The following is a 13,520-nucleotide window of genomic DNA, read 5'->3' as shown; positions in this document are numbered from 1 at the left end:
TTGTAAAGCACAAAGGTAAAGGTAAAGCACCTTTGTAAAGAGTCGTATAAAATAACTAATTGCTTTAGAAACCAATCACGAGGCCAAAGGAAAACGTGATTGCTCGTACACTGCTGAGGTTAAAAGTTAAAACCGCCAAGATACAGGATGAAACTTTGCCACGACGGTACCCGTAACCAAGCATGCACGCATACACACACCTGCGGAGAGTCCTTAAATTACAGATCCAAATATACCCATATATGTACCTCGACCTTGTATAAACTGCCGACTGTACATCCCGATCGGGACCCGAACTGTACCGCCGTCGACTGTAGGGCACTCAGCAAGTAGCTTAATCACTCAAGCAAGCACTCCAATTACATGGTTGATGAGAATGGCTGGCTTGGCAAGCATTAGCTATGTCCAAATTATGTCGGAATTAGACAAATGAACACTTTTTTTAAGCAGTGGGAGCTACTGTTAAGTTCAATTCTGGAGCTCAAATTTTGTAATTCGGCTTGGTGTAAGAGATTCTAGAGGTTATGGCATGTGCGGAAATAAAATAAAGCCACGAACACTGGCATTGCAATGTATCCAGCGATTCGTAGGTATGATGAACAGACATTCGATAATATGAGTGAGGAAAGTGGAAAAAAACCCCAAAAACTTTATCGTTAAGAAATCGTTGCAGCCTGTTCCAAGTCAAGGCATGGTTGAGCAGGCCGAAAAACATGGTGGTTTCAGACCCCAGCGAAGTTACCCAGGAAACGCCTTAATACTCCAGAGAGAGCGAGGTTTCCAAGGATGTGCCTGATAAAGGATATAATTAAGTAAGGCCGTTAATTATCTTCAAAAGAGGTGTTTTAATGAACCCAAACACTCAATTTTCACTCCTGCATTTTCCTTGGAGTTCCCTTCGTATGCATGCAAAGTTTCAGGTTGCTAGATTTCATGGCTTCGGAGTTATGGAGGACACACACGCACACACACACTTATTTGGATGGATTATGGTGAAAATATCCAATATGCCTCTTTAATAGTTTCTGTTCTTGAAGTACTTTGAACCTGCCTTGGCTTTTCGACACAAATAGAGCTTTGTTTGTTATCCACTGTTGAACAGGCCCCCCTAACAAATGGACGCCAAAGTTGTCGGATGGAATGAAAACCCGTCATTCTTGTTACAAAAACTGCTAAAATTGATGAAAAAGAAGCCGAAATTGAAACCATCACAGTAATTACGGTCGCAATAGCAAATATAACCGAAACCAACACGTTTATTCTACACGCAAGAACGGTTGTGACGGACACAAGAACGGTCAATCCCGAAATAGAACGGTGGGGAATGGAAGCAACATCGGTTATTTCCGTCGCGAAACGGCGGAGACCGAAGTGAAAGCGATTCATTCCGGTTACCAGAACGTGGGAAACATGGCGGCTTGAAAAGTTCTTGAAGTTATGGTAAGTTAACTTTAACGTAGTCTGCCTTGAATATATCATGTCTGTTAATGAAAACCCGTTTGTGGTACAGGATATTATACAAGCAGCGATAAATGCGCCCTCTTGACTTAATGTGTGGCTGACATTTCGTGAAATTTGTGCCCCCGTGCTGCAGCGATCACTGACGATTGATCGTTTATATTTGCAAGAGGTAAAATTTGATAGTAATAATATATTGCAAATTCCAATAAAGTAACAAAGTTAATATGAAGTAAAAACTGTAAAAAGATCCCATACACGATCCCCGATGTTGAACTGGGCATACACAACTAGCGATGCTTCACTCGGGGCCTCGAAATACAGGCAAACCAAACATTATCATCACAACAAAATTCGGTTTAATAAATTGTTAAAACTACATTAGGTACTACCCACTATATGTTATCTATATTACATTTATGTTCGAGGCACAAGCACTAAAAATTTACATACCGTAACAGGTCGTTCTACTGCATCCGCCATCTTGTTCGCACGACAGAATGAATCGCTTTTGTTTCGCTCTTGGACGTTTCGTGACGGAAATAACCAATCTTGCTTCCGTTCCCCACCAATCTATTTCGGGATTGTCCGTTCTTGTTTCCGTCACGACCGTTCTTGTGTGTAGAATAAGCGTGTTGGTTTCCGTTATATCTGCTATTGCGACCGTAATTACTGTGTTGGTTTAAATTTCGGCTGCTTTTTCATCAATTTTAGCTGTTTTTATAACAAGAATGACGGGTTTTCATTCCGTCTGACAACGTTGGCGTCCGTTTGTTAGGGGGGCCTGTTGAAGTACTGTTGATTAAATGTTAATATGACTTTATTGTATGATCTGCTCGATGTGTTCCTAGCTCATGTAATTCTTTCTTCCCTCAGGTTACTCTGGGAATGGGATTTTCTGAGAGACTTTCTCCTCACTACCCAGATCTGCACTCGAGAGAGTAAGCACTTGTTCACATTGGGGAAAAACAGTTTCCTCCATTGTTTTGTACTGTTAGCTTCAAATTGACCTGTTGAAATAGTCAATATTGCCCATTTTTGCATTATTGGGTTTACTTGGCTGATTGGGTGGGTTTGGTGTTTGTCCTTTTGGTTTGTTGACCTCATCTATTTATTTCTTGTTTTCTTTGATCTACTTATTTTTTACAGTGACCTCAGAATCATCATGGAGCTTGTAACATAAATAATGTGCTGGACAAAAATATTGGAAGACATAAATGCTCTTTTCCATGAATTTACAAGGATATAAGTAGACAATGAGTAAATATATGGTAAAGGGGATGAACTTGGTTTCTCTACATGAGCCAGGGTGATTTAGATGATCACATAATAACAGGCCAACCCAGGCTTATTCAGGATTATTTCCTCTTGATTTAAAGACAATACAACAGCCTCGTAGGCTCTTGAAAAACAGCCCATTTGAGGCCTAAAAGTTGGAGTACATCATTGGAATGTCTATTGATTTGAAGGTTAATTGCGGATCAGATGAAGTAAGGTTTTTTTTTTTTTTTCCCCCCTTCCTCTCTCTTTCTCACTCTGTCTCTTTTTCTACCAGTGCCAAGGGAAAGTCTGGTGTTGAAAAAAAAATATGAGAACATGACCATAATTTGGATGTGTATTTTGCACACAATTATTATCTCACAAAATATTGATTGGAAAGCTGTGGGGATTGACAGAGCCAATCGGTTTTTGAAAATAATAGCTCATTCGCACAGCAAACTGTTCCTGTGTTGTGACATCTAAAGCGCTGCGCAACCTTCTCCTAAATCCGACCTTCTCCAAGGAAACCCGACCTTCTGCACTTTTCCATACCATTACGGCCGGTGTAACAACTCGTTAGTCTCGTAACGCCATCATGCTCCCAGACTGATGCAACACCAAGGAAGACAAAATGGTGGACACAGCGAAACTTTAGTGTTGGTTTTAATACGACTAAGACCATATCATTCCATCCATCCATCCATCGGGACCACACTCTGTACAGAGCGTTGGTGCTGCCTAAGCAGTCTCTGGCTATTGGGCACAATCCTGGACGGGTCGCCACTCCGACACAGGATACCAGCAAGCTGGCGCTCATTTTGCCGACCTCGGAAGGATGACAGGCAGAGTCAATCCCACCTGGTATTAATTGAACAGCCGAGTGGGATTTGAAATCAGGATCCACAGATCGCAAGCTCACCACCCTAAACATTAAGACCACACCAGGCATACCATATCATTCAAGGACCGAAAATGTGTTCAATGGTATTTCATTGCAGCTGTTCTGCAAGGACATGCATCATTCTGAGAAACAATATCAAGATGAAATGAGAAAGTTGTAATTGGCATACAAGCAAATGAAGGATCACAATAGCAAAAGTGGAGTCGCACCATAAACTAGACATCTGCGATCACAAAGCGATCGCCAAGGGTAAGTCTCTCCCGGCTAAAACATGCCCATGCTCTAATGATGGCCATCCAAGGGAAAGCCTCCCCGACGCTCATGATCCAATGATGGCCATATCTTTTTGGACTGCCATATGACCTTGACCTTCAACAGTTTGGGATGGAGAGTGAATTAAGAAAATGTGTCCCCATCTCCAATCTATTCATAAAACTCAACGTCATGAAAATAGGAAAATAATTATTCAAGTTGTGATTAAAAAAGAGCTGTGTTTTTTTTGTTAATTAGGTCAGAATCTGGAAAAAATAAGTTAGGGACACCAATAGAATATCAGGTGTACAACTTCATTGCAGGTCCACTATTATAGTGCAAGAACATCTTGGAAGCTCAAGTGGTCTTTGAGTTTCCACATTGACCAAATTGAGTGATGACAAAAAAATGCATATATATATATATATATATATATATATATATATATATATATATATATATATATATATATATATATATATATATATATATATATATTTCAGATTGCCATTTGACATTGACCTTTAATCCAGAGGAGTATGTTTTAAATTAAATATAAATGTGCCTTGCCCTTGGCTATCTAGACAGGACAATTTCTTTCCGATCGGCCAAACCTTAGTCAGGTATGGGAGCATGTGCCAGAACAGCGCGTCGCTGCGTTTACTTTCCGCCGGTACTCCAGGGGCCTCCGTCTGGCCATCCCCCAGGCAGATGCCAGGCCCATCCCCATCTCCTTGAGATGATGGTCAACCAGCTGCAACCATGAGGCACGTGGTCGGCCCACTGGCCTCCTCCACTCATGAGACTCCCTCGCTGAGAGAATCTGGTAAGCAGGATCAGCGTCAGGAAAATGAGCCACATGTCCATACAGCCGCAACTGACGCTCACGGACTATGCAGGTAACAAATCTCATCCGAGTCTCTCTCAGCAACCGCTCGTTGGATACAAAATCCGACCAGCGATAGCCAAGGATTCTCCGAAGAGACCTGGTACCAAAGGAATTAAGTCTCCGTCTCAGATCCTTGGTCAGAGTCCAAGTCTCGCACCCATAGAGCAAGACTGGAAGTACCAAGGACCTGAAGACTCGGACTTTCGTCCTCCCGCACAGGTACCGGCAGCGCCACACCCCATGATCCAGTGAATCCATGACTCCCCAGGCCCGACCCAGACGTCTATTGACCTCTGACTCGCAGCCAGCAGAGACATGAATATCACTGCCAAGGTAAGTGAATCTCTCCATGACCTCAACATCCTCACCACAAACAGACACAGACAGGACAGCAGCATCCAAGATGTCACCGAAAGCCTGGATCTTAGTTTTGACCCAAGAAACCCGTAATCCCAGCGGCTCCGACTCCTCATTCAGCACCTCGAGGGCCCCCAAAAGGATGTCTAAAGTCTCCGCAAAGATGACTGCATCGTCTGCAAAATCAAGGTCCGAGATCTTGACATTCCCAAACGATGCACCGCAACTTGATCTCTCCGACATCCTCCCTAAAATCCAGTCCATACAAGTGCTGAAAAGTGTGGTCAAACCTTAGTCGAGTTATGGCAAAATAGTAAAATGGCTATAATTAGGTGAAGGTCAAAAATCATGTCCACCAACTACTTTTTATTCCCATAATTGATGCAATATTTCATTCCGAAAGTTCCAGCCGGATCCAAGATACAGCTTGGAAATTGGCAGATAAGGAAGGAAAAGAAATAAATAAATACGAGAACTTAAATGGAGGTTTAGTACTCTTATGGGTCTGAGAAACTCTGTGGTACCATTAAAAATTGGGGGCAATAATTGTGGAAACAAACCCTACAACAGCTACAAGCCTTCCCCTATCTTATAAGGGGATGCTTAACTAGGTGGTACTGCAAGAAACTCGATGCCAACCTTGGGCACAAGCCTGCTACAGCTTGTCACGTGCACATGATATGGATGTACTCATCGACGTTGACTTCAACCTGTGGAAGTACAAACGGTCGGATCTCTTCATGGCTCGGAACAACTCAGAACGGTTTTTCCCCTTGAAATGGAATGCTTCACTGTTTGAACGAGACGTGGATGGATAGAAGCAAACTGGATAGAAGAGAGACTTTTAAGAATTTGGGTAGATTTATGAATTGCATTTGCATGGTGAAAGAGGCAGCGGTGAAGTGGAATTTATAAATAAGAATGGGAAAAGCACGAGAATATGGCGGAAATGTTCTTGTATTGAAAGATACAGTGCCTTCAGAAAGTATTCACACCCCTTGACTTTTGTCACATTTTGTTGTGTTACAACCTGAATTTAAAATGGTTTAAATTAAATTTTTTGTCACCGATCGACGCAAAATACCCATTAATGTCAAAGTGGAATTTTTTTAAAAGAAATTTTTATAACAATTAAAAATGAAAAGCTGAAATGTCCTGCATCAATAAGTATTGAACCCCTTTGCTATGACATTCCAAATCGAGCTCAGGTGCATCCAATTTCCTTCGATAATCCTTGAGATGTCTCCACAACTTGATTGGAGTCCAGCTGTGGCCAATTAAATTGATTGAACATGATTTAGAAAGAAACACACCTTTCTATACAAGGTCCCACAGTTGAAAGTGTATGTCAGAGCAGAAACTCTACCATGAGGTCCAAGGAACTGTCCATTGAGCTCCGATATAGAATTGTGGGGAGGCAGAGATCTGGGGAAGGGTATAAAACAATTCCTGGAGTGTTGAGGGTTCTCAAGAGCACAGTAAGCTCCATCATTAGAAAATGGGAAAAATATGGAACTACCCAGACTCTTCCTAGAGCTGGACATCTGACCAAACTAAGCAACTGGGCAAGAAGGACCTTGGTCAGGGAGGTAACCAAAAACCTAATGACCACTACTGAATTACAGAGTTCCTTGGCTGAGATGGAAAAACCTGCTGGATGGAAAATGGTCTCTGCAGCACTTCACAGATCTCGGCTTTATGGGAGAGTGGCTAAACGGAAGCCACTCCTGATTAAAAAGGCACATGACAGCATGCCCGGAATTTGCAAAAAGGCAAGTGAAAGACTGAGAGCATGAGGCAAAATATCCTGTGGTCTGACTAGTCGAAAATTGAACTCTTTGGTCTAAATGCAAAGCGCTACATCTGGCGGAAACCGAGCACATCTCATCACCCATCTAACACCATCCCTACCGTGAAGAATGGTGGTGGCAGTATCATGTTATAGGGATTCTTTTCAGCGACATGGACTGGGAGACTTGTGAGGATAGGGAACAATGAATGGAGCCAAAATACAGGCAAATCCTTGAGGAGAACCTGCTTCAGCGTGCAAAAGACCTTGGATTGTGGTGAAGATTTATGTTCCAACAGGACGGTGACCCCAAGTACACAGTCAAAACAACACTGGAATGTCTTCAAAATGAGAATGTGAAAGTCCTTGAATCCCAGCCAAAGCCCATATTTGAATCCCATTGAGAATCTGTGGAAAGACTTGAAGATTGCTGTTCACTGACAAATTCGATATTTCTGGATTTCATTTTTAATTATCTTGTAAGCATTTCTAAAAACATCTTTTCACCCTGCATTATGGGCTATATTGTGTAGATCGGTGACAAAAAAATTAAATTGAATCCATTTTAAATTCTGGCTTTAACAACAAAGTGTGGCAAAAGTCGAGGGGTGTGAATACTTTCTGAAGGCATTGTATATCTCTGCCCGCTATTTCCTATTCTCACAGTAACTACATTGTGAACCCTTGTTATCTTGCCAAAACGAAGTTTTTGCAAGATATGTTAGTCAGCTTGTATGTTTATTTATTTATTTACTTTTTTTTGTCTGTAATCACGTATAAAAAATTCTGCAGAGCACAGTTATCATCGGAAATTTTTGTAACTTCGCATATCAGAGGCCTATAGAGGTCCCTTTCAGTGCACAAAATTTTGAAGGTCAAAGGTCAAGGTCACTTTGGCGCAAATCACGGAAGTCGACGAAACCCTTATTTTTTGAGTAATTTTGATCGGATCGTCTTCAAACTTCATGGGAATATAGTTCATGGTCTGGTGCTCAGCTGATTAATTTTTGGTGGCGATTGGGCTTGACCTTCATGGTTAGCGCCTGAGGTCAAACATATTTGACCCCAAGGTCAAATTTTCAAGTTTTAGGAACCATATCGTGTAGTACCTCAAATTGAACACCTCGATGAGTGCTTTCTCGATATGTCAAGCTTGAGACATTATGACGTCATTTGGTGACGTTATGAGGCAAAAGCATATTTTTCATGCTTACTCTGTAGAACGATTCTCATTGGAATCTCTCGTAGGCAGATATTCCTCAAGGAGTCGCTCCTGGTGGATTGCAGCTCTGTTCACCTCAGTGTGACCTTAAATACACACGTGGTCACCTTTTGGCAAGATACGGGTCACCCTGCGAGTGACATTGATTTTTTTTTTTTTTCTTTTCTTAGGTCTACTTGTCTTTGGTGATAATTACTTGTGATGGATAATTTAATTGATCTTCTTTACTTTGGGAACTTGGCCTGCAGTATGCTGGAATATTTGGATGAGGGTACAACATAAACTTGCCGGGCCAAGTGCCCTTTCCTGAAGCCCACTTGTATCCCCCCTCCCCCTGAAATATGCTGAGTAGTTGACGTATACCTGTAGTTTGCTCTTGTTCATTATATTTCTGTTAAACGTCATAACATCCAAGAAACTTTAAATATCAATGTCCTCTGTTTTATCACAGATTTTGGCCGTACCCACTGGTCCGCAAAGAGAGAACTCAGGTATGGAGGGTGAGTTGTTCTGGGAATTCTGAGCTTGGTACTGAAGATCTGTGATGGCCTATAAACTCGGTACTTTGGAATGGCGAGTTGAAACTTTCAAGTCATGATTTTGGGTTTTGCTTTTTGGGAAACAGCTGCACATCTGATGTGGTTTTTGAAATGACGAATGAAGTTTGGTTGCGAAATGGAATAGTGGAGGAATGATTCAAAATCCAGTGTAAAAATAACGAGGAGAATGATTTTTGAGTCATGAGAGTATGCTGCATCTCACTTCTGCCTCCATTGTTGCCTTTATCTAGCTACGAGCGATGGGTTCCCTATACACCATGGACAAGCATGCAGATCCCTGCCGGAGCAATACACTGCTATCCAAATCGCGGTGAGCTTCGCACAGTCCTCTTCCCATCACGTTCCCCATCATAGGTAGGATTTTGTTCAGCAATTATGAAAAATGATCACCAGACTCGGTGATGTTATGGTTACAACGTCCACTCCGAGTCTGGGAGGTCAAAGGTTCAAACCTCAGCCGAGTTATACCAAACACTTTAAAAATGGTTCGTGCTGCTTCCTTGCTTGACGTTCAGCATTTAAAAGGATAAGCATACGGGCAATCCCCACAGGTTGGCATCCACGGGGAGGAGGAAATTCCTCCTGAGGACATGCCCCGCTAAGCGTAGTGAGAAAGGTAGAGCCATTCTTGTGACGTCACTAGTACCCAGAGTGCACTTCTCCCAAGCTATTTCTCAAAAGAGTGATTACTTTTCTTATAATGTCAGTTATTAACCGGTACCATCGAGATCAAAACCCAGTGCTCGACCAACTGACCTATCTTGTCAATTAATATTTATCACAACACTAATTACTTCAAAAATATGTACATTCACACCAAGTGCCGTCTCCATGAAATACTCCGAGGTGTCCGCAGAACGTCGTCCAGGTCATTGGGGGTTTTTCTTTCTAAAAATTCACTTGTCCATGTGTGTGCCATAGGCAGCTGTCTCTGGGTTCAACGTGTGCTGATGACGTGAAACGTCGCAGGAAAACTGCCCCCACAGGTGAAAGTGAATCCGAGTCTGCCTTTTTTTGTTTTTCGTTTACATTTGTTGAAGTTTATAGCGATGCTTAATATTTCTTGTCTCGTCCAGATCGCTGGCTGGCATGCCTTATGGTGCCATCAAGCCAGCAATTTAGAGTTGCTTTCATTCAGATAAATAATCCATGTATGTGTTGTAGCATAATGCTTAGTAATCATTAAATCTTGGGCACCACTTCACCAGCGATTTTTATAGTAAAATACATCATTGATCGAGACTCGTGTGATCTTGCTCTTCTTTCTTTCTGTCTCTCTTCTCTTCTTTGTTTTAAAATCTTCTGCACTTTGGTCCAGGCATTGTTGGGGAGAGTGCTCGGCCAATTTCAGAGAGCAATGTTGGCAATCGCCTGCTGCAAAACCTCGGATGGATTCCTGGATCAGGATTGGGGCCGCAGGGGCGGGGCATCACGGAGCCAATTGGAGCGGTTTCACGGCCAAAGGGGATGGGCCTTGGATACAACTTCAGCTGAAGGCTTGATCAGCATTGACTGCTCATTAATTCTTCTCGGTTTCTTTGTGGACATTTGGATTGAAGGTTTTACACGAAACTATTTGACTGTCATCCCAGTCACGAACATTGCATTTTTTTTTCTTTTCTTAACTGCAGCCTGGGACATAAAATCCCGTTGAACGAAGGTTAAGTTTAAGAGACGATGCAAATAACATTCGACACTTTCAATTGCTTATTTGTCAACATGCAGGTTATCGAAGCAGCATACATATTTGTGGATAAGGAAACATAATTCTGTTTTGGGATTTCGATGGACAGATTGCCTTCTGGAAAAGAAACATTTTTGCTGTAACCATTGCTTGCTGTCTCGGTTGGGTTTTTGCTAACCAGTTTTCTGTGCACTGTTGGAACTCGTTTGGGTTTTTTCCATCTCCTCTCTTGCCTGTGAGCTGCGATTGCACTCACTGGTTTGGTTTTATCAAAGTGCTAGTCATATCAAATTGAACGATTTGTAATCGGCGACGGGAATGGCATTGAAGGAGGATTGTTGGGAAGGGTAGAGAAGAATGCAATGAAGAGAAAAATATTGTGGGATGGGGTGGTAATTGGAGGTTGATGAACAAATGTACATGGGATTATGGGGTTGTGTTGTGCAAGGAATTAGGAGGCGTAAGGGGGAACAGGAACGATGGAAGGGGGATACTTGAAGCTGACAGGATGGAACTTCTCCCGCAACACCAGTAAAGATGAACAAAGTAAGGTACAGTCATGTTGGCAATGTGCAGTATTTTACCAGTTGTGTTTTAAATGGAAAAATGTATACACCGGTTTTAATGTTTCCTTTGTTCTCAAAGCAGTATTTTATGTCGGAAGAATCGAGTCCAGTCCTTTTTGACTATGTCAGTGCACAAAGCTTATTTCACCAGCCTGGACTTGTCGACCATACTTCAGCCTCCACTGCTTTGGAGACATGCACTTGCACAGGAAGCTGCATGGTTTGTAAATAAAAAGTATGGGACCAGAAAGTACATTTAAAATTAGATTTTCAGACATTCACGAGCTAGTACAATAGTACAACCTCAGCTAGTACAACCCTAGTTGTACTGTGGGGGGGTTGTACTAGTTCAACTAGTACAACCCCCCCCCCCCCACACCTGCCCAACTCCTCTCCTCCCATCACTTTGACTGAGATGAAACCAATTTGTACCTATTGGTAAGATATTATTGTGCCGAGTCTTGGCTGGGTTGGTTTAAAAATACACTCGCCATGCGATAACACTTAATATTGTCACCTTCAGCTCCCGTGCAATTTAAAATAATACACCAAACCAATGTCTCTCTGCTGCAAGGGCTGTTTTAAAGTATTTTTTGTGCCAAGCCTAGTCAAGATTGGTTGAAATGTGATGGCTTAGCAGACCGGAGATCTTAATTTTGCATCTTTATTTCACGCCTGACCTTGCTTTCATGACCAATTTTAACCTTTGACCCCCCCTGTGGGATCTAAAGGAAAGTATCAAACTAATGTCTGTCTCCATTGTGTAAGCTTTCCATTTTCTGAATTATTTTCTGCATTGGGTGAATTAAGAGGTATGACAAAACAAAAACCTTAATTTTGTGTCCAATGTTGACCTTTGTCCCCTGTATAGTCCCAAAAATGATGAATCTGAAATGTTTCTACGTATCCCAAAAGGAGCCGTTTGAAAGCACATTGCCAATTTCCATATCTGTGCATTCAAATACAAGGGAATTGCAAAGCAAAATGTGGGATTTTTAGTTTTTAACCTTTGACCCCTTAAACGGAATGGAGGCCTCAATGAAAAAGGTGTGTCGTGACATATTGGACCAAGACACTTCCATTCCAATTTGAAGAGGATTGGTTGACAAACGAAGGGAAGGCATGCGATTGTAATTGTTGAAAAGAAATAAGGCTGGAAAAAGTCTCACCTCCATGCAGGAGAGGACATGCAATAAAACTTGTGATTTCAAGCCATTTGCTTTGTGAAGTCCTGTGTTTGGTGTCTGTTCAGATGTGTGTGATTTGTGTGACCGCTCTTCCATGAGCCTTGAACCAAAGTGTCAAGGTATCCAGTGTACAATGAAGAACTTATCTTCCCCAATTTGTACAAAAGCTCATGAGGGGTGGTGGAGGTGGGAGAGCATTAAAGAGGGGTGGGAGGGGGGAGGGGTAACATGGAAATGAAGATTCAGGATAGTGGTGTAAGGCTGTTGGATTTTAGGAGAGCAAATTTTTTGATTTATTTTGGAGCTTTAGATTGAGTGAAGTTTCAATGACAAATGGTCTTCATTAGACAAATGGGTAACATTCCAGTGAGGTGTAAAGGAAGAGGGAGAAAGAGACTAAGGTGGTTGAGCAGGGCGGTATGCAATGGAATCAGGGATAAGTAGAAAGCATTTATAAATTACAAAACAACAGGACCACAGTCCGACACAACACTCAATAGGAGGAAATGGACACTAGTTAAAAAAATAACTCTGCAGGTCAAAAGGCAATATGAAAAGGTCATAGCCAAAAATATTAAAAATGAATAGTCACAAGTGGGACAGACGTTCATCAGGTCAGGTATGGGAGCATCTGCCAGAACAGCACGTCGCTGCATCCACTTTCCACCGTACTCCAGGGGCCTCCGTCTGGCCATCCCCAAGGCAGATGCCAGGCCCATCCCCATCTCCTTGGGATGCCGGTCAACCTGCTGCAACCACGAGGCACGTGGTGGGCCCATTGGCCTCCTCCACTCACGAGACTCCCTCGCTGAGAGAATCTGGTGAGCAGGATCAGCGTCAGGAAAACGAGCCACATGTCCATACAGCCGCAACTGACGCTCACGGACTATGCAGGTAACAAATCTCATCAGAGTCTCTCTCAGCAACCGCTCGTTGGACACAAAATCCGTCCAGCGATAGCCAAGGATTCTCCGAAGAGACCTGGTACCAAAGGAATTAAGTCTCCATCTCAGATCCTTGGTCAGAGTCCAAGTCTCGCACCCATAGAGCAAGACTGGAAGCACCAAGGACCTGAAGACTCGGGCTTTCGTCCTCCCGTACAGGTACCGGCAGCGCCACACCCCATGATCCAGTGAATCTATGACTGCCCAGGCCTGACTCAGATGTCTATTGACCTCTGACTCACAGCCAGCAGAGACATGAATATCACTGCCAAGGTAAGTGAATCTCTCCATGACCTCAACATCCTTACCACAAACAGACACAGACAGGACAGCAGCATCCAAGATGTCATTGAAAGCCTGGATCTTAGTTTTGACCCAAGAAACCCGTAATCCCAGCGGTTCTGACTCCTTATTCAGCACCTCGAGGGCCCCCAAAAGGATGTCTAAAGTC

General features: G+C 42.6%; 1 protein-coding gene across 4 annotated transcripts in view; it reads left to right on the top strand.

Annotated features, from left to right (window-relative positions):
• Positions 1-12,153, top strand: part of GPATCH2 (G-patch domain containing 2) — a 34,899-nt gene extending 22,746 nt beyond the window's left edge. For 3 of the 4 annotated variants that reach the window (XM_085870143.1, XM_085870145.1, XM_085870142.1), the window contains exons 7-11: positions 2,335-2,399; positions 8,580-8,628; positions 8,919-8,998; positions 9,610-9,674; positions 10,007-12,153. In XM_085870143.1, coding sequence (XP_085726269.1) covers positions 2,335-2,399; positions 8,580-8,628; positions 8,919-8,998; positions 9,610-9,674; positions 10,007-10,182 — 435 coding nt within the window. In that variant the 3' untranslated portion in view covers positions 10,183-12,153. The remainder of the gene's footprint in view (positions 1-2,334; positions 2,400-8,579; positions 8,629-8,918; positions 8,999-9,609; positions 9,675-10,006) is intronic. The other variant, XM_085870144.1, reaches the window with a different exon arrangement.
• The last annotated feature ends 1,367 nt before the right edge of the window (positions 12,154-13,520 follow it).

The sequence above is a fragment of the Eptatretus burgeri genome, chromosome 2, assembly GCF_056783735.1.
Source record: "Eptatretus burgeri isolate ZD-2024b chromosome 2, Ebu_testis_v1, whole genome shotgun sequence".
NCBI classification, from domain to species: domain Eukaryota; kingdom Metazoa; phylum Chordata; class Myxini; order Myxiniformes; family Myxinidae; genus Eptatretus; species Eptatretus burgeri.
Note: the sequence above shows the minus strand (reverse complement) of the source record. Positions and strands in the feature narration are given on the sequence as shown.